Source organism: Salmo salar, chromosome 23 (assembly GCF_965601325.2).
Source record: "Salmo salar chromosome 23, fSalSal1, whole genome shotgun sequence".
Lineage (NCBI taxonomy): Eukaryota > Metazoa > Chordata > Actinopteri > Salmoniformes > Salmonidae > Salmo > Salmo salar.
The window spans coordinates 42,180,597-42,204,845 of record NC_138313.1 but is presented as its reverse complement, the minus strand read 5'-3'; the positions used below and the strand labels follow the sequence as shown (position 1 = coordinate 42,204,845).

At 40.8% G+C, this 24,249-nt stretch overlaps 1 protein-coding gene across 2 annotated transcripts; it reads left to right on the top strand.

Annotated features, from left to right (window-relative positions):
• Positions 1 to 16,953: 16,953 nt before the first annotated feature.
• Positions 16,954 to 22,560, top strand: LOC106584617 (calcitonin-1). Of its 2 annotated transcripts, XM_014170099.2 has the most exons (5): positions 16,954 to 17,071; positions 17,995 to 18,086; positions 18,968 to 19,102; positions 20,965 to 21,144; positions 21,946 to 22,560. In XM_014170099.2, the coding sequence occupies exons 2-4, from the start codon at positions 18,001 to 18,003 to the stop codon at positions 21,122 to 21,124; spliced, it is 381 nt and encodes a 126-aa protein (XP_014025574.1). In that variant the 5' UTR covers positions 16,954 to 17,071; positions 17,995 to 18,000; the 3' UTR covers positions 21,125 to 21,144; positions 21,946 to 22,560. The 2 variants fall into 2 exon arrangements, with proteins under 2 accessions (XP_014025574.1, XP_014025570.1); XM_014170095.3 differs by lacking the exons at positions 20,965 to 21,144; positions 21,946 to 22,560 and adding an exon at positions 19,924 to 20,539.
• Positions 22,561 to 24,249: the final 1,689 nt, after the last annotated feature.

Sequence of the window (24,249 nt, the reverse complement as noted above, 5' to 3'; positions counted from 1 at the left end):
CTACTTTTGATTCACAATGTGCAACAAGAGCATCCTGGTCACAACACATGCTCTGTAAGCCTGTCATAACAGCAGTGAACACAGCTGAGTGTACTATACAACATGAACAGGCTCATGGATGCAGGATTTATTTTATCCCTCTTTGAATCCCTCTCTCCCCACTCTCCATCTCTCTCTCTCTCTCCACCCACCCTGTCTTTTTTTATTTGGGTTGAAACGGCTGGACACTGAGAGCCTAGACTCTGTTAATGATATCTGATGTACCCTTGATCCGGAGGGAGATGAATTAAAGGAGCTGTGCTGACGAGCCCTCCTCCCCTGCCAAGGCAGATGCAGTGGTGGCCATTACATCAGCGTGCCTCCTTTGTGATTGAGCTTCTAGGAGCTGTGCTGAGCTCAGCATATTTCGCCAGGGCTTCATTTAACTCTGCCAAATGGCCCCCTTTTAATTTTTCAAATGGAAGAGTGGCCTGAGTCACTCTGTGACGGGTCCAAGCCACGCCGCCAGTCCTCACACGCAGGGAAGGAAGAGGAGGAGGGCGGAGGTGTTTAAAGGTGTAGCGTCATGGATTGGGAAGACGAAAGCAAGGTTGCTCACCCAGACCAAGTCTCGGAGAAGAAATACGTCAGTGCATTGTCAACTGTGCTTAGCTATCTCAATCAATGACACGACAGTGTGTGTTACCACAAATCCAGAAAAAAATGGTCCCTAAAAATGTGCTTGAATATGTTTTTGAAGCCCTTGTGGGGTTCCGGCCCTTTGACCCTCATCACTAAGGTCATTGTCATCACAGACAAAGTCAAGCATTTTCATGATTTGGAGTTGTAGTTGGACCTCAGAGGTGCATCTTAGTCCTCCCAGCGACTCACTGGAGCGAGAGATGATGACATCAGCGTCAGCAGTGAACCTGTACGTGCCTCCAGACATGGATTGCTTGAGTATCCGGAGTGACAAAATGTGTCTGAATATGCCCCCATCTCATACCACTGTTGCTTAAAATAGGCCAGCGATGTGTTTAGCCTGGGAATCAGCTGGACTAATGGGCCGGTCTGCCAAGTATGCATTAAGCTGGCAGGTACCACGGAGCGGGTCAAGGGTCATCAACAGCACACGGAATGAACGGAAAGCCCTCCTCAATAGGTTTTATGAGCATGTATACATATTCATTGACTTTTACATTTTCCACCAAATGCCAGGACACGCAGCAGCAGGTGGTGGAGGAGTTGAGAGTCATGCAGAATCTTGCCATCCATTTCCTTGCGTTTTCTCAAAGAGTTTACACAGCATTTTGGCGGGAAATGGCTGAAAAGGCTTCTTTTGTCTCAAACCAGGAAGAGCACATTGTGGATCACTTACTAATATCAGAGCCAGATAGATTGCCTCTCTACTCAGCCTTTGGATCTAACAATAGCTAGCCAATAAGTGGCAAACCTCATGCTGTGTCGCACATTTATACAGCTCAATCCCCTAGACTAGGGAAACGCATGGAGGTCATGCAGCAATGATGGAAGTTGACTGTTTGAATGAAGACACTAGGGTTCAAATGTCCAGCCTCCTAGATATATAGTCCCTCTCCTCTCTCAGCGCTCCTCATTCGTTCTCATGTCTCGTTTTCCATGAGACAAATCCTTCCTCGTTCGAAAAAAATGCCTCCTTATCTGATGTTTTCTGGGTTCCCCTAAAACATCACTGCTGTAGATCATTTCTAAACATTTCCAATTTCACAATTTTCAAGCCCCATAATACATTTCGTGCTGGGAATCATGGAATCAAGAAAATGTTACTTTGATGTCCATGCACTATATGGATTTTAGTATAGATTGTCTTAGTACGGGGGTCAGGAACCTGATGGTCCAGAGCCACATGGAGGCTCTTTAACTGTCCCTTTGTGTATCAGTGGTGATCTATAATTAGCCATTTGATCTGATCAATACATTGTACAATGCCTGATTTAGATTAATGTATGTAGATAAACAGCCAGGTTGGCTCTCCCCTGAATCATCTGGCCTTTGAGGTTCTGACTGACAGCTGTGAGGGCTCTTATGTGTGTGGTGCCGGGTTTTGTGGGACATCATGTGTTTTTTGATGTGCTATTGTTCCATGCTGCTCTGATCCTGCTCTGACAGGTGTGACTGGGAGGCTCTAGCCTCTAGGACTTCAGTGTCCATCCAGCCATTAGAGAGAGGAAGAGAGGGTAGTCCCCCCCTCCTCCCCATTTTGCCTGTCAACCATGCTGTGAGCGTGCGGTCTAATCAGAAATCACCAGGTGGTCTCGGAAGGGTCCATTGAGGGAGATTCCACGGCAGGACTCCATTACATCAAGGGCAGGATGATCTAGGAGGTCTTTTGATGTGTCAGAGTGAATTACTCCAAACAAGTGTTTCAAACCCTCAGGTGCTTTTCATGTGTGACAGCGAGGATGTTTATCACAACTGTAATTTCCTGGCAAGGTTACTCATATCACTGGGGAGAGGGGAAGGGGGAGTGTTATCCTCAGATAAAAAGAAAGCTTTTGTCATTGAACTGTCATCATTCTCATATCAAATCGTCTTATAGATGTCCCTGCCTATTGTAGCACCTACTTCTTGGTGCTTTCTTCACATAAAGGTTCTTGGCTTTTCAAACAAAATAATCACACAACAAGCACGGACAGACAAAACACAACTCCCTCAAGTTAATGTAGACACGATCTATTTATTCAACCTCCTCCATTGTCAGTGTAGATGGAGAAATCGGTCGATGCCAAGTCTGGGAAGCAAGAAGACATCAAATCATTACTGAACTCAAAGTATTTCCCTTGCTCCGCGGCAAATGCTCAAACATTAATTGCATTTGCTCATCCGATACTGTAATTTTGGATTAGCTAATGTGAGAGGTCACTTTTGGAGACGGGAGAGATTCTTGGCTCCATTTCATCTGCTTTATGAGCAGCCTCTTCAATTTTCTCACAAATTTTTCTCTGGAGTTTGACAACAAATCTATGAGCTGGGTTTTCAGGCTGTATGGGTTGGGTATGAAATGAGAATCCTCAGGAATGTGTTCTTAGTCAATCTGCTGTGAAGCACAGTATCTCATATTTTCCTCAGACTCACTATAGTGTAACTCATCAACAATAATGCTGTGTTATAAATAGGGTTGCAAATCCCAGTTGGAAAACTTTTGGAATCCGCTTGGAATAAGATGAAAATCCGGGAATCACTGTTAGTCTGCACCTGTTGTCTACAAAGCATGTGTCAAATATTTTTTTTAAATTTGATGTTCAATATGTAGTCTGTCCACGAGAGATTAGCACACCTCTAAAATCATAATCTATCCCGATGAGCTTGGTATTTCTCTCTTTAGCCAGTACATGTTGAATGGCTTCACAGCATAGTGCACTTATTGAATTGACACCCAATAACTGATTCCAATCACTACCAACGTCTGTTTGACAGGTTTCACATTAATGTTCTATGTACACATTTATAGAGCACAGATTATTAAAAAACATGAGCGATTTAGACAACACATTCAAGGAACATTCAAGGTATATGAGGACTTAGGGATTGTTTCATACCCTTCATTGAGCATATAATGTCATCCAGGACAGACTGAAGGATTCATTCTGACACAGTGGGACCATGTCCCATTGCAGAGGACTGAGCAGGAGTGCAAACCAGGACAGGGATCGTTGTCCATCAATATTGTGCGAACAGACCTGGGAAAATACAATCCATGACATTAAAAGCTTAACCATGATCACAAGTATGTTCTTTGCACTTGGGACACTTTTGAATGAAGTCATGAATTTACTATAGGACATTTAACAGCCGGAACACTTAGCAAATGAACACTGACATTGCATCTGATTGAAGCATGTGGAGACTCCTTTTTCACTATATTGCATTGTCATCTACAGGTACTTTTGATACCTGTGGTAGATAGTAAAACTTCAGGCCAGAATTCATATAGCACATTCCCACTCTGTGCTTTCAAAGTTGTGTTTGAGTTGCACAGCAGCGTGTCTGTTATGGAGGGAGATGACACTTGATTTCCATAGCGCCGTGCAGAAATCCACTTTCTGCAGTTGATTGAATCTCAGCCTTAATCTGAAAGTATTCACACCCCTTGACAATTTTCACATTTTATTGTGTTACAGCTTAAATGTAATATTAATTAAATTGTGATTTTGTGTCACTGGCCTACACACAATACCCCATCATCTCAAAGTGGATTTATGTTTTTAGAATTAATTAATTGAATTAATTAAAATTGAAAAGCTGAAACGTCTTGAGTCAATAAGTATTCAACCCCTTTATTAATCCAAGCCTAAATAAATTCAGGAGTAAAAATGTGCTTTAACAAGTCACATAATAAATTGCATGGACTCACTCTGTGTGCATTAATAGTGTTTAACATGGTTTTTGAAGGACTACCTCATCTCTGCACCCCACATATACAATTAAGATCCCCTAGTCAAGCAGTGAATTTCAAACACAGATTCAACCACAAAGACCAGGGAGGTTTTCCAGTGCCTCGCAAAGAAGGTCACCTTTTGGTAGATGGGGAAAATGTTTAAAAGCAGACATTGAATATCCCTTTATGTATGGTGATCTTATTAATTACACATGGTGTATCAATACACCCAGTCACTACAAAAATACAGGCGTCCTTCCTAACTCAGTTACCGGAGAGGAAGTAAACCGCTCAGGGATTTCACAATGAGGCCAATGGTGACATTAAAACAGTTACAGTATTTAATGGCTGTGATAGGAGAACTGAGGATGGATCAACAACATTGTAGTTACTCCATAATACTAAGCTAATTGACAGAGTGAAAAGAAGGAAGCCTGTACAGAATACAAATATTCCAAAACATGCATCCTGTTTGCAACAAGACACTAAAGTAATACTGCAAAAAATGTGGCAAAGCAATTCACTTTTTGTCCTGAATACTAAGTGTTATGTTTGGGGCAAATCCAATACGACACATTACTGAGTACCACTCTCCATATTGTCAAGAATAGTTGTGGCTGCATCATGTTATGGGTATGCTTGTAATCGTTAAGGACTGGGCAGGTTTTCAATTTGTCATTATGGGGTAAAAGCAATCCATTGAATCAATTTTGAATTCAGGCTGTAACACAACAAAATGTGGAATAAGTTAAGGGGTATGAATACTTTCTGAAGGCACTGTATATCGGCGCCTGATCCTAGATAAGCTATTCTACTCTGAGAGACTTCATGAATAACAGCCCAGTGATTCACAAACCAAGTTATCAGTCGATGTCCTCATAATAACTGTCTCGGTTATCATACAAGCCTGCTAAGATCTAATGCTATAAGTTGGTGTCGCAAGAGTTAGGTGGGTGGCGAGTGGTCAAGTGTTGTTCCTTAGCTACCTGGCTGCTTCTTCGGCTAATCTATTCATTAAAGTTGTTAATTGGCTCTTGTGCTTCAGAATCCATTATGTCACAATAATTACTTTTTATGATTGACAGCGCTTTCACTGCGTTTGACTGATTGGCCAAACTGTCCCGTTTTCCAGTATGGAGGGAAAATGCAATCGCTAGATCTGATCATGGCGTATAAATTTCATTGTCACCACACCGACTGAGCCATTAGCTTCAACACTCAATTACGTCAATGAGGGTGACATAACCAGAGATGCGAGAGAGTAGGGTCAGAGGTGAAGTGTGGGATGGCCTCAAGCCGCCTCCTGCTTTGGCTGCCTTCCTCTGAAGAGATGCAAAATGCCCGACAGAAGGGAGTGAATGGCGACCGTGGATGTCAAGGAACTCAGAAGGTGTAGAGGTTTTTCCAGGTCCTCTCTTCGAAGAACAGGTTGCACCTAAAGTAGTTTAAAATGTCATGTTTTTATTGTCACGTGCACAAGTACAGTGAAATGCTGTTCTTGCAAGCTCTTTCCCTGCGATGCAGTAATCAATATTAGTAGTACTATGAAATAAAGTGGAACAAAAACACACGAGAAATAGAAATAAGATGAACACGCTCACACCAAGACTACACAAAACAGTACAAATATGATACATTTTCTCTCCTTGATCAAAACAATAGTTAGCCTACGTAGAGTAAATGTGTTGGAAACACTTTACGTTGAGCTGCTCTTATACCTGTGTAGTAACACTTATTACTACTGTAACCACACTGTTATTACACATTATTTCAGTAATTGCTTTGTAATTGCACAATGATAGAGTTCAAGTTTTTTTTCCTATTCTACAAGGTTCAATATCCATTACTATGTGATTAATATACAGTTACTAAAGTACCACGTAAAAACATGTTAATACAATGTTATTACTGTAGTAGTTACAGGGTTATTACACCGGTATGAGAACAACTTAATGTAAAGTCTTCCTGTGTTTTTCAATTAATCAGCGACCTGGTTCTGCAGACCAGATCTTTTGGAAGTGAAATACACAGTACAGAAAAATTGGATACTCCTTCATTTTTAACTCTCAGCTTTGCTGTGGAGGCAGAAATGACTGCAGACGTTGGCCCTCTGCCATGTTTCATAACCGCATACCGTTTAACTTTCTATAAATACCGAAGGACTCGGTCCAAGTTGATCAAGTGTGATTGAATCTGAAATGGCTCCAAACGTGGGAGCCAAGTTTCCTTGAGGAGAATTGCTGCCTCCATCCTGGCTTCTGACTCACTAAGATTTCTTCTCCGGCGGCATTGGGATGATTGAGCCAAACGCACAATGGTGTCACTGCAATATCAGCCCCCCAAAGCAAGATGGTTATCTTTTAAAAGTGTAGAACTTACAGTGTTGGGGAGAAGTGAACTACATGTAGCTCAACTAGTAATTGAATTACATTTTGCTGTAGCTTGGTGGTAGTTGAACTTGACACTTAGCTTCATAACTCGTTATGACACGGTCATAACCATGTCATAATATGTCATAAGAGCAGACATAACTTGTCATAATATGATCATAACTCTATTGTGTTTTTTTACGTCTTATTTTACAAGTGTCAATAAGCACAAAACCTACCACACAAGGCAAACCATTCCATTACACCATAGCCTACTTGTAAACATTGTTTATGTTATATAACATTTTCTGAAATTGACCATATTAAATTATCATTGTAATTGCACACACATTGATGTCAGACATGCACCTACCTCAATGCTCTGTTTCTGATGACTGGGATGAATGCAGGAGCAGATTTCAGGAGCAGGACAAGACACCCTTTTTGTGACTGATGACTGATATAAGGGCATGTACGTGAAAGGCCTATCTGGCTTATATGATTATGATGGTCATAATGCTTCTTGACAGTGTCACAGCGGTTTAGATGGTATAATGATATACATTGCTTGTTTTGTCACATAAACTGAGTTTAGACGAGCTATTCGAATTTTAGCAACCAGGAAATGGCAGAGCCAATTCTGAATATTTCCTTTCATTTGAAAGTTGGTTTCTGCAGCCTCCCTCAAGGTCTTCACCTCCACCCTTGGATGCAGCAGATGCATTACTTTTTCAGAAAATATGTAACTAAAGAACAGAAATCTGTGAATAGAGTATGCTACAATGCAGTGACACCGCTAAAGAAAGCTGAAAACTAAAACTTCATACCAAATATATTATAGCAATAGCAAACACTTTCACACATTCTCAAATACATTACAATCCCGTTTCTCAATGTTTTCATAACATAGCTAAAGCTAGCTCTCAACTATTCATGTAGCTAGCTAGCTAGCTATCTATCTATCTAACAGTTAGCTACCATCTAATTAGTGGGGTTTTTTAGCTAACGTTAGCTATCTTATCACTAAAGACGGTGGTGTGCAAAACAACTAAATACACCCATCCGGTGTTAAGGCAACAACAGTACATCTGATTCACTCTATATATACATGGCTAATTGTACAAATCAAGTATAGAAAAGGCCTGTGTATTAAATGTAAGAGAACCCCATGGGCAGCAATAAGTGTATTTACATGAGTACATATGTTCCATGCTAATGATAATTATTTTAGAAGGTTACTTTTTATGAAATGTGTATCTAATGATCGCATACTAACTGCTAACGTAGCTAGCTAGTTGTTGTTAGCGAGCCATCATTTGTAAAAAGTAAATGCATTTAATCCAAGACAGCATCTTGTCTCATTGACTTACATACAAAGTTAACTAGCTTAGCTTTGCTGCAGTCACATGAAGGGGAAAATGAGACAAGATGGCGTCTCGGATTAAATGTATTTTCATTATAAACGTTTTGGCTTTTTAATGGTTTCATGTCTTTTTACAAACGATGTCTCGTCTTATGTGTATTTACATGAGTACATAAATTAAACACTTAAATTATACATCAAAATTACAAGAAAACTAATCATAGTTTAGATAAACATTTTATCTCTAGATTTCAAAAACGAAATCATGCTTATAAATGTTACAAGCCTGAAAACAGGATGAATAAGGAGACACGGACAATTGAAATTTTTCCGCATCTTTCTTTTTCCCAACGCAGTTAAGCCAAAACCACGGCCCGTTATTCAGAGGGGCGTTCTACAATGCTTTAAGCTCTCTCCAAATCCGGAAGTGAATATCACGTAGCGTGAAATTTCAGTACTGATTAATAACATTTGCCCTTGTATCTCAAGATTGAACATAATGAACATAATGTCGTGGACCGAGCTAGCCCTTAACGCTCAAAGACAGATTCAATGGCTGTAGCATAGCGTATTCGACTGAAGGATTAGCTAATAAATATTTTAGAAATGATTAATAATCAATATGTGGGCTTTGACACTCATATGTAGGTGTCATAACCAGCCATAAAATATTTAAGCAATAAGGCACGAGGGGGTGTGGTATATGGCCAATGTATCATGGCTAAGGGCTGTTCTTACGTACGACGCAACGCAGAGTGCCTGGATACAACCCTTAGCCGTGATATATTGGCCATATATCACAAACCCCCGAGGAGCCTTAATGCTATTATATACTGCTTAACAACGTAATTAGAGCAGCAAAAATAAATGTTTTGTCATACCCATGGTATACAGTCTGATATACCATGGCTGTCAGCCAATCAGCATTCAGGGCTCGAACCACCCAGTTTATAAGCAATTTATAAACTGTGTGAACTGAATTTTGATTGGCTGAAAGCCATGGTACAAGAGACCGTATATCATGGGTGTAATGCTTTCGTTTGGAGAAGTATCGGAGTCAGGCGCAGGACACAGGGATAAGTGCAAACAAATGTGTTTACTCAAAAACCACAATAAAACTTCTCCCACAGCAAAATAACAGGGTTGGGAGAAACACCTCCAACAACCACCAAACATGAACAATCACAGACAAGACAAACAGGGAAGCCAGAGGGTTAAATAAGGAACATAATCATGGAATTGAAAACAGGTGTGTATAATTAAGACAAAGCCAAAGTAACAGGGAAACATCGATCGGTGGTGACTAGTAAGCCGGTGACGTCGACCGCCGAACGCTTCCCGAACAAGGAGAGGGGCCGACTTCGGCGGAAGTCGTGACAATGGGTATGACAAAACATTTAGTTTTACTGCTCTAATTACGTTGGTAACCAGTTTATAATAGCATTAAGGCTCCTCTGGGGGTTGTGATATATGGCCAATATACCACAGCAAGGGCTGTGTCCAGGCACTCTGCGTTGCGTCGTGATTAAGAACAGCCCTTAGCCGTGGTATATTGGCCATATACCACACCTCCTCGGGCCTTACTGCTTAAGTATGTCACAACACATCTAAAAGTGTTACCCTAAATTCAAATATTGGTAGTGTTTTCAGTAGTTAATTACTTTTTAGCCATGTAGCTACTAATGGAACTACACACATTGTTTTTCAAAAACAAAACAAAATACGGGTAAAGTAGGCTGGAATTTCTTTTCATTTTCACCATCAGACCTGCTTAATTCTTACTTGAAACATATTTTTGTGTTTAATAGGTTAAATTACATATTCTATTAACATCTGACTCCAGAGTAATATAGTCTTGCAATTTGTAGTCTGTAACATTTCATATTTAGATATGATACATTTTCACAAAGTAGCTTGGATGTAGAGATCTACGTTTTCAAAGTAACTTTAGTTAAGAAAACTACATTTTTCTTGAGAGTAGCTTTAGTACACGCTTAACTATTTCCAGTGTGAAGTAATTGGTAGCATGGTCAACTATATTGTCAGAGTAGCTTCCCCTACACTAAGAACTGCACCATTATGTTGCTGTGTAATCTCCTTGATGTTGATTCCTTCTATGTATCCTGGTGTCTTTGTCAGATGACTGTGAGCTTCATTCCCTCAAATCCCAACAACAAACCCCAACAACAAACCCCAATTCAAATCCAATTTTGAGTCCACATATTATGTCGGCAAGTGGACACTTTTTCTTACATTTTACATTTAACATTTTAGTCATTTAGCAGACGCTCTTATCCAGAGTGACTTACAGTAGTGAATGCATACATTTCATACATTTTTTTTAATGTATTTTTTTCCCATACTGGTCCCCCGTGGGAATCGAACCCACAACCCTTGCGTTGCAAACACCATGCTCTACCAACTGAGCCACACACTTATATGATATATTTGCATAACGATATGAAGTGGCATAAAAGGATCCCAAGGCCTCAGATAGACTCTTAGAAAAAAGTTTTCCAGAAGGGTTCTTCAGCTGTCCCCATAGGAGAACTCTTTTTGGTTTCAGGTAAACCTTTTGAGTTCCATACAGAACCCTATGTGGAAATGGTTATTCAAAAGGTTATCCTATGGGGACAGCCGAAGAACCCTTTTAGGTTCTAGATAGCACCTTTTTTCTAACAGTGTTCAGTAGGCAGTAGGGAATCCTTGCAGGTAAAAATAACAAAGAGATAATGATTAGCTATAATGTGGTGCACCTTTGCTGTCTCTGTGGTTTATGTCTTCAAGTGTTTCGGACTGTGTAACTAATGTCACATGCAACAACTTCATTCAATATAATAGGCCATTTTTGGAAATTGTTCTCTCAAACCACACCATTGCCAACTGTCTAGAGATCAATGCTTGACGTGGAATGAAAAGGGAGCCGGTACTCATGGTACTGTACTGTATACTCACAGAGATCCGGTACTCCAGTACTCAGATCTGGTAACCCAGCACCGGTCCACATCAACCATTGGTCTAGACATTGATTGCTGAGGGGGCTCTTTTTCTCTCGGGCCTCTTTTACTTGAATGAGAGTGGAGGAAGCAGCCTACTACAGTAGCAGAGCTGTGCATGCAGACAGCACTGGATGATGTCAGGGCTAGCCAAAGCTTCCTCCCACCAGGTGCGGACTTAGAGAATTGGAGGCCCCAGACAGAGGCCAAAATGCTAGCTAAGTTGAATTGAGTGCTCATCGTCTGTATTCTAGTTTGTTCATTATATTAAGGATTTTTTTTGCATGTTATGTAGCGTAACAAGTGTATTTTGCTCTTCACTCGTGTAGTACACTCTTAGAAAAAGGGTTCCAAAAGGGTTATTTGTGGAGGGATAGGGTTCTACCAAGAACTGTTTAGATCAGAAGAACCTTTTTTGGAAGACAAGGGTTCTTTATAAGTGAAAGGGTTCTACCTAGAACCTTTAACATCCTAAGAACCGTTTTTGGAAGAAAGGGTTATTTGATGATTGTTTGAAAGGCAAGAAGGATTCTTTGGAAGGCAAGAAGGGTTCTACATATAATTATATATAATATTTCCTAGCAACCCTTCATAGACAGTTCTAGGAAGAATGTTTAGATGAATCAACTTTGAAGCTTCCTGCAGATTTTTCTATATATATATATATATATACTGGGCATAATAAAAAATAATAATAATAGTAATTCATAGTAATTCATTATTACTATTATTACTATTATTATTATTTTTTATTATGCCCAGTTCACGGGGCATCTGATGATTTGAGGCCTGAGGCAATTGTCTCTTCTGCCTAATGATAAGTCCGCCACTGCCTCCCACGCGCTATATGGCGTGACCAAGTAATTGATGCCCCAACGTTTCAACGATTAAATGTAATTTCTCTAATGCTCCCAGGATGAATAACAGCAAATCCAGCAAGTGCTCGGCTGCTCTTACAAGTCAAGTGGCACTTCCCATGGGCCTTTAAGTAATGACCTGTCCCCAAATCTGAATGTGGTATTTGTTTGCGCCCCCATCCCGCTCGCATAATGAATGAATTAATGTATGTTGTGTGTGTGTGTGTGTGTGTGTGTGTGTGTGTGTGTGTGCCTGCCTGCACTCTAGGGCCTTGTGGGTAATCCCAGTGTGATGGAAGTCGGCAGGTGTTCAAATGTTCCCTTAACGCCCCAGTGGGAGAGCCCCCGAAGACAAGAGCTTGGTCACACACTTGAACTTGAATTTAATCAAGGGAGAGCATCCTTTGTGGTGATGGTGTGCAGCACTGATTAGATTTGGAGATTGAGAGCCATTACAGAAGGATGGAGTCTGCTAATGACTTAAGTGCTGTTGCTTTTTCCTTGAGGAAGTGATTTATATGGACAGGGTACTGCCCCTGAACCTCGGAGCACCCAACAGTGAATGGAGACACTGATCGATCCATAGATCAACGATTCACTGATAGATCCATAGATCAACGATTCATATCACTCCACTTTGGCCCCATCATGATCTATATCTCTGATATAAGGATTTACGGTCTCTGTACGTTGGGGTGCTTTGTAACGTTCAAAGTTGTCTATATCCTCATCAATCTTTGTCCGTGATTAAAAGGTTAAATGTTTTGGTGGCGACATTGTTATTAGTGCATGTTGCATGTTAGATTACTGGATGATGTAATACTTACTTCTCTTAATCCCATGGCATAGAAAGACAGTACAAAGTTTGAAGTAAATAACTAGAAAATGGCAATTTCCTGAGGAAAATATGTGTTCTTGCTTCAGCAGTCTAAAAGAATGGCCGTGTCCGGATACCTGTATTTGCATCTTATATATTAGGCAGTTTGGTTATGTGAAAATATGTTTTATACTGATATTGATATTTGTTGCTTCCTGTATACATCTTTTATAAACATTATGTTCTAAAAAAGTATGTAGTACGATTAGTACACAGTAATACTGTAAAAAAATGTAACTTAAATATCCAAGTTGGCTGGACTTCAAATTGGGAAATTGTTGAGCTGACATGAATTATTACTCCACTAACCCAATGATTTTTACTCAATGTGAGTTGAAAAATAATGAACTGACATATGTCATTTGCAACACAAATAGCTGAGTTGATCACACAAGAGTTAGGTTTGCTGACACAACATAAAATACTGTTTTGGCTTAAACACGTTTAATTAACATATTACCCAGTATACCTTTCTGAAAGTTGTATTATACTTATTATTTATTTAATCTTTATTTAACTAGGCAAGACAGTTAAGAACAAATTCTTATTTACAATGATGACCTACCCTGTGCAACGCTGGGCCAATTGTCCGCCGCCCTATGGGACTCCCAATCACGGCCGGATGTGATGCAGGCTGGATTCAAACCAGCGACTGCAGTGACGCCTCTTGCATGGAGATGCAGTGCCTTAGACCGTTGCACCACTCGGTCAGGGATCAGTTACAACTGAAACATGTATTGCAGAGGCTGATGCATTTAACCAGAGTTAAATAAGTTGATTTGTTCTAACCCTTAATGAGATTTCTGTTGTACCTGTTTATGTGGTCTGTGGTTACTCAGATTTTATAGACTTACCTGTCTGGTCCATTATATGGATCATGACTGAAACTGGTTAGGAGTCAAAGGAGAACCTATTCTGTCATAAACATACTTGGCTCAATCAAAATCAAAATATAACAGCCATCCGTCAATAATACAATCATTTCCATAGTTGAGCAGAAATCTACAGTATATTATAGCTCATCCAACTTGACACTTGACAGTCAGTGAACCCGGGTTGGAGTCCCTGCCTGGGGCTTCCCCCCAACGTTGGTCCATGAAGCTTAAATAGTTCAGCTGATGATATCCTTACATCGTTAAGTTGAAAGGATTGAAATTGAAAGTTAAGTCCATTTTAAAAAATCAAGGCAACCAGATTTCTAGTTAACTCAACTTCGGCAAATGTGAGACAACTCAGGAATCTATGTTAGCAGAACTTTTCTGTCCCAAAGTTAAAAATAGTAAAGCAATAAGTCTGATTACTTCATTTGGATGGATGTATGAAAAGGTTCATCAAAATGAAACAGAATACTGAAACTGAAAAACAGAAGAAAAATAAATATGAAACTGAAGAAAGAAATTATGAAAACAAATGAATTACACATTTTTACTTTGTTATGTGTTACTACTGTATAAAGTAATTGTAAAGGATTATACAAGACCTGTTTGATGAATAATCCATGTCATTTAATTAATAGGATTCAAGAAGTTGGACAAATGCAACTACAGTTTATTTGCCCAATGTTACTTAAACACTCATATACACTACATGGCCAAAAGTATGTGGACACATGCTCTTCGAACATCTCATTCCAAAATCATGGGCATTTATATGGAGTTGGTCCCCCCTTTGCTGTAATAACAGCTTCCACTCTTCTGGGAAGGCTTTCCCCTAGATGTTGAAACATTGCTGCGGGCACTTTCTTCTATTCAGCCACAAGAGCATTAGTGAGGTTGGGCACTGATGTTGGTCGATTAGACCTGGCTCGCAGTCTGAGTTTTCAATTCATCCCAAAGGTGTTTGATGGGGTTGAGGTCAGGGCTTTGTTCAGGCCAGTCAAGTTCTTCCACACCGATCTCAACAAACCATTTCTGTATTGACCTCACTTTGTGCATGGGGTCATTGTCATGCTGAAACAGGAAAGGGCCTTCCCCAAACTATTGCCACAAAGTTGGAAGCACAGAATTGTCTAGAATGTCATTGTATGCTGTAGCGTTAATATTTCCCTTCACTGGAACTAAGGGTTGTAGCCCGAACCATGAAAAACAGCCCCAGACCATTATTCCTCCTCCATCAAACTTTACAGTTGGCACTATGCATTTGGGCAGGTAGCGTTCTCCTGGCATCCGCCAAACATAGATTAGTCTGCCGGACTGGAAGATGGTGAAGCGTGATTCATCACTCCAGAGAACGCGTTTCCACTGCTCCAGAGTCCAATGGTGGCGAGCTTTACACCACTCCAGTCGATGCTTGGCATTGCACATGGTGATCTTGCGGCTGCTCGGCCATGGAAACCCATTTCATGAAGTTCCCGATGAACAGTTCTAGTACTGACGTTTCTTCCAGAGGCAGTTTGGAACTCTGTAGTGAGTGTTGCAACCGAGGACTGTTGATTGTTACACGCTACGTGCTTCAGTACTTGGCGGTCCCGTTCTATGAGCTTGTGTGGCCTACCACTTCGCGGCTGAGGAGTTGTTTCTTCTAAACGTTTCCACTTCACAATAACAGCACCTACAGTTTTCCGGGGCGGCTCTAGCAGGGCAGAAATTTTACAAACTGAGTTGTTGGAAAGATTGCATCCTATGACGGTGCCACGTTGAAAGTCACTGAGCTCTTCAGTATGGGCCATTCTACTGCCAATGTTTGTCTATGGAGATTGCATGGCGGTGTGCTCAACTTTATACACCTGTCAGCAACGGGTGTGGCAGAAATAGACAAATCACTAATTTGAAGAGGTGTCCACATACTTCTGGCCATGTAGTGTGGGGCTGGGACCTCTGCGCAGTCCATTTTACTGTGATTTAGCGCCTGGGACTTCGGCGCCGCTCACTGTTCAATAACACTAAAAGGCTCATCCTGTCTAATGGGGTACCTCTGTGACGCATGCAGGGAAAGGCCCCCCCACTCTCTTTCTCTTACACACACACACACACACACACACACACACACACACACACACACACACACACACACACACACACACACACACACACACACACACACACACACACACACACTTTATGATGCTTTGCCCGCTAATGAAAAGGAAGGGAAATTAGATGATGCCACCTGACAAACCGTTCTGTAATTGTTTTTGAAAAACAACTGTCTTTGTCATCAGGGATTCTGCAATGATTCCCTGTTGAAGTCCACTTAATTTATCCATTGAAGAAGGACATGGACTGGGGCAGGGATAATCATTATAACGCATTAGCCATGTAATCATAATTCATACCAATGTTGTCTTTTGGTATGTGGACTAGGTAACTTGTAGATGAATAACGTAATGATGAACCCTTTATAAACCCTGTGTTACTGTGGATCATTGAGACACAGTCATACTCATTAACTCAGATTACATTAGAGGAGTTCAAAACCATGGTCAAATTCTACATTTTTTTTAATCTTAATTGTATAAAATAAGGACATGTAAAATCCTATTTTTTCCTGAGTTGAAGTCGTTGCAGTGATTGTATTCATGATGGTAATAAATGCTCTTTTATTTAACTGCTCAGATAATTGTAAACTTTTTTGAGTAGAACAATCGGCCGTATTTGGGTTTCAGCATGACAGCGGAATAGACTGGGGTACTTGATCCCTATGTCTCTTGGTTGAGTAGCACCAACCTTGGAGTGGATGGGACTGCAGTATACCGTCATTCCCAGCAGATGGCCCTGCCTACTAGTACTTTGCTGTGGCTTTTATCAATTTGGCATTTGAAAAATAGCATGCGTGTAACATTTTTGGAAGCCTATAAAATATTTATTGCGAGGGATGGTTGCCGTGGCCATTCATTAGATTTGCTCCTGGTTAATTAATGACCTCAATGGAAATGTGGATATCAAATTGTCCAAATGACTGGTGGATTTTGTGAATGGAGCACTTAGTGACTAAAGAATGACGTCATTGCAAAGCCATATCCCTTATTAGTGTGCCAAAAGTAAGGGGTGTCATCCGATTGGCTCGCAGGAGCATCTCAGCGACGGGATTGGCCAACGGGAGATAATTAAACACCTACACAGTCAATGCACAAATGCAAGCAGTGGATATATAGGCTTGTGCATTGGCATTGCATGCTACAGATCCAAGAGTTGGTCTTCAAAGTGAGAGAAGTCAACATAGGCGTTTCCTAGAAAGCTATATATTTTTGGGGGCCCGGTGATTAACACAAAAGGTAAGTGGAGAACTTTAACCAGATCCACATGGTGGAGACTGTGTATTTGTATGGAACGTTGACTTAATGGGTTGTGTCTGAGGACTCTGTAACTCGGTTGGATATGGAGAGTGTGGACCTGCATTTTGGCGCAGTGTGATGTGATGGTGACGGTAATGGGATTGAAGTGTGGCCATAGGGGTCACAACTCTCCTTCAGCTCTGTGGTGGAGGCAGAACAGAAAAGATGGAAAGAAAGATGAGAGAGAAAAAGTGAGCAAGAGTGAGTGAGAGACCAAAGAGTAAGTAAGAGATGGAGAGAAAGAAACAGTGAGTAGAATAGAGAGAGAGATGGAGTGCTTGTGTGTGACAAAGTGGTGGCAGCTCATTACACTAATGTACTGGTCCTCCCCTGGGAGTTGGCACGCTGGCTGGAACCACTATCCCCTCCTCACAGCAGCTAGCTAACGCTACGTCCCTTCAGTTAGCACCAACCGACAGGCTTGGACCCCCGTCATTCCTGGACACGCCAAGGGCTCCTCCTCAGAGAACTACCTCTCCTGTCCTGTGCTGTGCTGTACCCAATATTGTGAGACTGGAGGAATAGTTTGATACATGGAGAAGAGTAGAGGCTGTTTGGATGGAAGGTGTCATGGGGAGACAGAAGGATGGATGGATATGCAGCTTGAGAGATCAATGCTACTGAACTGAGCTAGTGTGGTAAAGCTGAGTCTGCTGTCAATACATCATCTAGCAGCTCATTTCAAACTTAACGAAGGAATCCTTTAACCAACAGTTTTATTGTGTTACATTAGCTGTACAATGCTTAATCTCGTTCTGGTAAACGTATGCTGAATGTTTTTGTGTTGGCGACCTGCTTCTCTCATTGTTACATGTAAATGTTAATGTAATTGCTTCACTGATGGGACTGTCTCTTTGCTGTAGGGGACCATGGTTATGTTGAAGATCTCTGCTTTCCTTGTTGCCTATGCCCTGGTCATTTGCCAGATGTACAGCTCACAAGCAGCCCCCGCCAGGTGAGCCCGACGGACATACAGATATGTAAAAACTTACACTCATACACATACATACATCACACGAGCACACACACACTTGTGTAATCTGACATGAAAAGATTGATAGGACCTGCTGCTAAATATAACTGTATTATTTAAGAATGAAAATTATGAATTACATTTTTGGGGGAAATCATTTTTCTGTGATAAAAGTTACATAGTACACATGTTTTGGTCTGTAAATTGTTGATTTAGAAACTGTAACAAATACATAAAAGTTAATATGTTCCTTAATCCAATATCCCAGAAGTGCACTCCAGTTAAAGGGACAGCAATCCATGCTTAGGTTTAGTTTCCCTGTCACTGTTTCCACATGCTAACATTGTTGAGCTTCACAATCAATTTGAAATACTTTTGGATGATTTGGTCATGATACACGAAAAATGCTAATATCGGTACCATGACTTGAATGGGATTTGTGCCACAAATGCTAAAATGTTAGCATGTGGAAACCGTGCCAGGGAAACTAAACTAAAGCACGGATTGCTGTCATACCTTGTCGATAGACTGCTTAAAGGGTAAAAGGGACTGTAATGACATTTGCAGAAAGAAAAAACACCACACAACAAGAGGCATTTCATTTAGGAGAGATAAATGAGACATATAAAAACATCCAAGCCACTCCCCGTTATACATCTGAACTAGGTCACACCTCGGCCCTTTTAGATGGACTGCTCTTAACAGATGACTATTTTCCATGTTGGCTGGGGTCCATTCCAGTCCCACGTCATATCTTTAGACTCAGTGATGCTCTGAGGATCTTTTTTTTCCCAGGTGATAACGCCAGTTGAGTTTTTACGCTGATCCCTGTGCATCACCCACCCCCTTTCTTCCTCCTCTAGAACGGGCATAGAGTCCATGACAGACCAAGTCGCGCTCACGGACTACGAGGCACGGAGGTTACTCAACGCCATAGTCAAGGAGTTTGTGCAGATGACAACTGAAGAGCTGGAGCAGCAAGTGAATGAAGGCAATAGGTACAGACAACTGCTTTTTCTTCCTGCATTTCTAACAGCCTGAGTTTGCCTCTTAGCTACCAAGTAATGGACTGATGATGAATTAAACGTGATGATCAGTATTGATGGTCAGAGCTACTTTTATATTACCTGTGTGGAGAGACGTCTTCTAGCCACCTGCCGTTTGATTTAATCCATTTGGAGGTATGTGCTCAGAGGAACGGTTACTAACTCCATCTCAAGGAGAGAGATCCAGATCCTAATCCCTCCCAACTGATTTTCTGTCGTAACCCTCCCACATGGATAAGTTTGACATTCAGTTATTTGAATGGATGAATGTTAAGTGTGTTTGCCTGCTGCAGATATTATATTAGCGGGGAATGCCCAACTGGATGGATAAGTGCATGGTCTCAATTAGTGGAGGTGGAAAGAGTTGCATGACAACAGGAAGCTACCCGTTCTGCTCTGTTTGGTGTGATATGAGGGTGGGTGTGAAGATACAATGGAGTTGGAGCATGGGGGTTGATTTAACGTTTTTGGAAGGGAAGCATGATATTTTGGAAATGTTAATTTCTTGCCTATGACAGCACGTCTGACAATGCATTGTGTATGAGACATGCATGAATTAAAGGGGGATGATACAGTACTAACATGAAAGTGAGAGTGAGTGTGTGTGTGTGTGTGTGTGTGTGTGTGTGTGTGTGTGTGTGTGTGTGTGTGTGTGTGTGTGTGTGTGTGTGTGTGTGTGTGTGTGTGTGTGTGTGTGTTGGAGAGAGAGAAACCTGCATGGGTCCTGCTACTATGAGCCTGTTTTCTGCATGTTTGTCTCTCCCCTCTGACAGCATTGAAAGACCCCTAACCAAGCGCTGCTCCAACCTCAGCACCTGCATGCTGGGCAAACTGTCCCAGGACCTGCACAAATTACAAACGTTCCCCCGCACAGACGTGGGCGCGGGCACGCCTGGCAAGAAACGCAGCGCGCCCGAGAGCGAACGCTATGCAAGCTCCGGGGAGACACATGACAGCATCTAACCCTTCGCCCTCCTCCTGTTCCCACTCTTTTTCACTTTTCATTTTAACGTCCTCCTGGTTCTAAATCTCCGTGCATGTCAATTTTGCCTGCTTGATTGACATTAGAGCGGATCTCCCATCGCAACGCCCCCGTGATTTTCTTCCTTCTTCTTTTGATAATTCCTTTCCCCTTTCGGCAGAGAATGACGTTGTATCTGTTTAGACAATCGAAATGAGAACTTATCTAAATTACAATTACATTCAAAAGAATGACTCGAAATGCATAGATGTTTTTTTCTGAGTGTATTTCATATAATTTGATTGCGTTACAAATTCCTCAAATCTCCAAATTCATGAGAGATAACCGACGTAATATTCAACCATAATAAATGGTTTCTTTATGTGCACCATGTTTCTTCTTCAATAAACCTATTTTTATACCAGGAAGACTTTTACTTTTTATTCTTAAGAAATGTAATGTTAGTACTTATTTATTGTATGGAACTTTGACTTTTCCAACAACTGCATTCAATATTTTTTGAATTGCAATATAGAATAAATCATAGTTATAATAGCAGTTCCAATATCCTTGAACTGTCTCTAAAACCCTCACCAAGTCTCAAGGTAAGAATTATGACCAACTGAACCATTCTAATGATCGAACATTTCCAGAGACTATATTAATCCTCTGTCTACTTTTATGTGTGTGTGTGTGTGTGTAATAGTGCACTTGTGTAGGTCATCTGTGTGTGTGCTTGAATATGTGTATGTTTGTGAGTGTCTGGCATGAGTGTGAACACAAATGTGTATTGTATGTGTACGATGTGCGGAGCAGGGCTCACCATTAACCCCCGTCTCCATTCCTGAAGCAGCATTACAGCACAGAAGCGAGCCTGCAACACGGCCACCTGCGTGACTCACCGCCTGGCAGACTTCCTGAGCCGGTCGGGGGGCATGGGCAACAGTAACTTTGTCCCCACTAACGTAGGTTCCAAGGCTTTTGGCCGGCGGAGGAGAAACACACAGATGTGAACATTCCAACAACCTTCAGGGTGAATATTCCTCCTCCTCGCTGTCCTTTCTGTCTATGTTCTTTCAGCTAGGCCTTATTTCTATTCTCTAGCTTTTAGTTAAATGCCTGACATGACCAATGACTGTATATATGAATGAACAAAACCATCGATCACGTGTGAAGACTCAATAGACATTTGAAGACAACTAAGCCGGTTAGGATGGCGTCTCATATGGTTGATTTATGTAGAGATAACATGCGCAGTTTGAGCTACTCCAGGAAGTGACGTTGCAGGCTAGTTCAGTGTTGCCCCCCTCTCATTGAGTATCTCAAGTTCAAGGCTGACCGGGGTACTGCAGGCTGCCATTAGCTACTATAGTACATTATCCTTATAGCTTCTTCTGTATGTCCAAGGACATACATCTGGTATAATAGAAGCAAGTATTGGTTCCATAATTGTCTACAAAATGTGTATTTATTTACACAAAGATTGACTACAAAGATTGGCATTTTCCCCTTCACTAGAATGGTGGACCCTGTTTTCTGCAAACAATGCCTGCAATACCGTAGTCGGCCTTGAACTTCGTGGCTTCAATGAGAGGGAGCGTTAAAAAAATATTTATTTTTTTTCATAAAAAAATATTATTTTTTTTTTCATAAAAAAATGTATATCTTTTTTTTAAATTAAGATTTTACATATAGATAATTGATTTCCTGTGTTGATGAAAAAGAATTGCTTGGTCTTCTTGTTTGCTCAGAGGACTTAAGTTTTGTGACTGACAGAAGGTGTTGGGCACTGAAGTTGTTGACTTGTCTGTTCTCTCTCTCTCTTCCCTTTCAGATGTTGACCCTCCTTAACGCGATGACATCAGAACATATCTGGGAGAAAACAACAAAACAAACAGAAAAAAACACTGGCTTTATTATCCACTCTCCCACAGTCTACACAAAGAAACCCCTTCAGATTGTAGGACTCCTCTCATTCCCATAATGTTATGAACCTTTCATTTTGCTTTTTGCAAACCAGAAGGGGGAAAAATGAAAAAATTACAGCAACCTCCGTTATGTACATTGACAGCTGAATCCGATTCCTTTTTTTTATACATTAAATTAATTTGAAATGAATGGAGAAAGCATCAGTGCTTATTTATTACTTATTATCTATTGTCTTAGAGCACATTTGTACCATGTGACCCATTTGCCCTGTCACTCATACCCCCTGTCCCCATGGCAACTGTGACCCGCAGGGATAGACATTAAAGATCAGCTTTCCCTTGGCTCCCTCACAACTGCTGTCTTGTGCCTTGATGTAAAACACTTTACATGACATGATTGTACAGTATGTTTCAAGATTATAAGAAGATTGCGAAGAAGAGAATGAAGATGAAAAATATTCAAGAGATTAATATTGTAACAATTGTGAATTTCAGCAAGATTAAAATGTATTTTAGATACATTTGGGTTTGGGGTACTTGTGTTGTTCTTCAAAAGTTTCATGAAATGTTTAGGTGAAGAGAACCGTTGTGTTGATATTATATTACCTTTACATGGGATGAGTGGCTTCAGTTACAGACCATGCAGATTTCTCCGTAACTCTGGAACACTTTGGTCTAACACTGAAACACGTTGGGAATTCTGCAGCAAAGAAATCTGTTCTAACTTCACTGTAAACCCCAATGTGCTGTCATTACTCAAAACTTTTGAAGAAATCCGGGTACTGTTACTAAAAGTGATTTTGTAGTCATTACTCAAACCGGTAGAGTCACTGTGATCCTGTAGGGGTCCAGATTTGAGTTGCATGAGCTTGACTTTTTTTAATAATGCCCTCACTAAGCCACGCCTCCAATATAATTTCCCAGTGTACCTTGCTTGCCTTTGAGTGAATTGTAGAGTTACCATCCATGACTATATTTGTTAGTGACTGAGATGTGGTTGTCGAATTCATTTGTCCTGTGGCCTAATTATAGTCTTTAGGACAGTGCCTATCTCATAAGGCCCACACCACATCTCCTTTGAAGCCTACCTTTACCAAGATAAAGCAACCTGAAACACATGGTTTGCAGACCACATCAGGCCTGCAAGTAGGGTCACAAAATTCCCAGATTTCCTAACATTCCTGGTTGGAGGAATTCCTAGAACCTTCCATCCAGGCTATCTGGAATACCAACCAGAATTTTGCAACCCTACTTGCAAGTCACATTATGCTGACTTGTGAAGTGCTGTGCAATTCCTGTTGGAATCCAACCAATGTTAGGATATCCAATGGCTGGAATTTTTATTTACCATCAACCTGCATAGATAATGAGTATCGGGCTTCGGAATAGTGTGAGGAGACGACCTAAACCATTTCAGTAACGGGTGCAAAAAAATTGAACTAAATGATTGGATTAGTTTAGAAAAATATATGTTATTCATATTTTTTTAGCATAAGATTAATCAATCACTTAATATACATGCAAAAACACAGATATTAAAATCAAATCCCCCAAAAATCAACCTGCAGTAGAGCATGCTCGGTTAAAAGTTCATTTGTTATTATGACTTTAAAACATTTAGTTGATGTGACTTCTCGTTTAGTTTTGAGTCAGTACCACATAAATATTTGAAGTAATATTGACTTTTCATTGACTTTGAGTTGAACATACTAGAAGCATTTGAGTAAAGAATGCCTTGGAGTTTAGTGCACTCCAAACCTTTCACACTGTTCTAAACACACACAACTTATTCATCTGGTTCGGTGACACAAAAAGGCCAGATTGTGACATCCATTTCCATACAAAAGACAAAGCTTTCATAGTAAATCACAAAAATGGAAACAAATATTGTCCTATTGTCCTCAAACTAGCCTATTCCAGCTCAACATGAATTCTCTTAGGAGGAGAGAGTTCAGGCATACCTTGTCCCAGTCACTGGCCTACCAAAATAAAGGAAACACCAAGATAAAGTGTCTTAACAAGGCATTGGGCCACCATGAGCCAGAACAGCTTCAATGCACCTTGGCATAGATTATACAAGTGTCAGGAACTCTATTGGAGGAATGAAATGCCATTCTTCCATGAGACAATACATAATTTGGTGTTTTGTTGATGGTGGAAAATGCTCCAGAATCTCCCATAAGTGTTGAACTCTGTTGACTACCACAGCA

Bases quoted from the DNA above. Each gene is read 5' to 3' on its own strand.
- LOC106584617 (XM_014170095.3), top strand. From the start codon at position 18,001: ATGGTTATGTTGAAGATCTCTGCTTTCCTTGTTGCCTATGCCCTGGTC. The intron at 18,087-18,967 runs GTGAGCCCGACG...TTCCTCCTCTAG, and splicing joins TCACAAGCAGCCCCCGCCAG to AACGGGCATAGAGTCCATGA. The intron at 19,103-19,923 runs GTACAGACAACT...CCCCTCTGACAG, and splicing joins CAAGTGAATGAAGGCAATAG to CATTGAAAGACCCCTAACCA.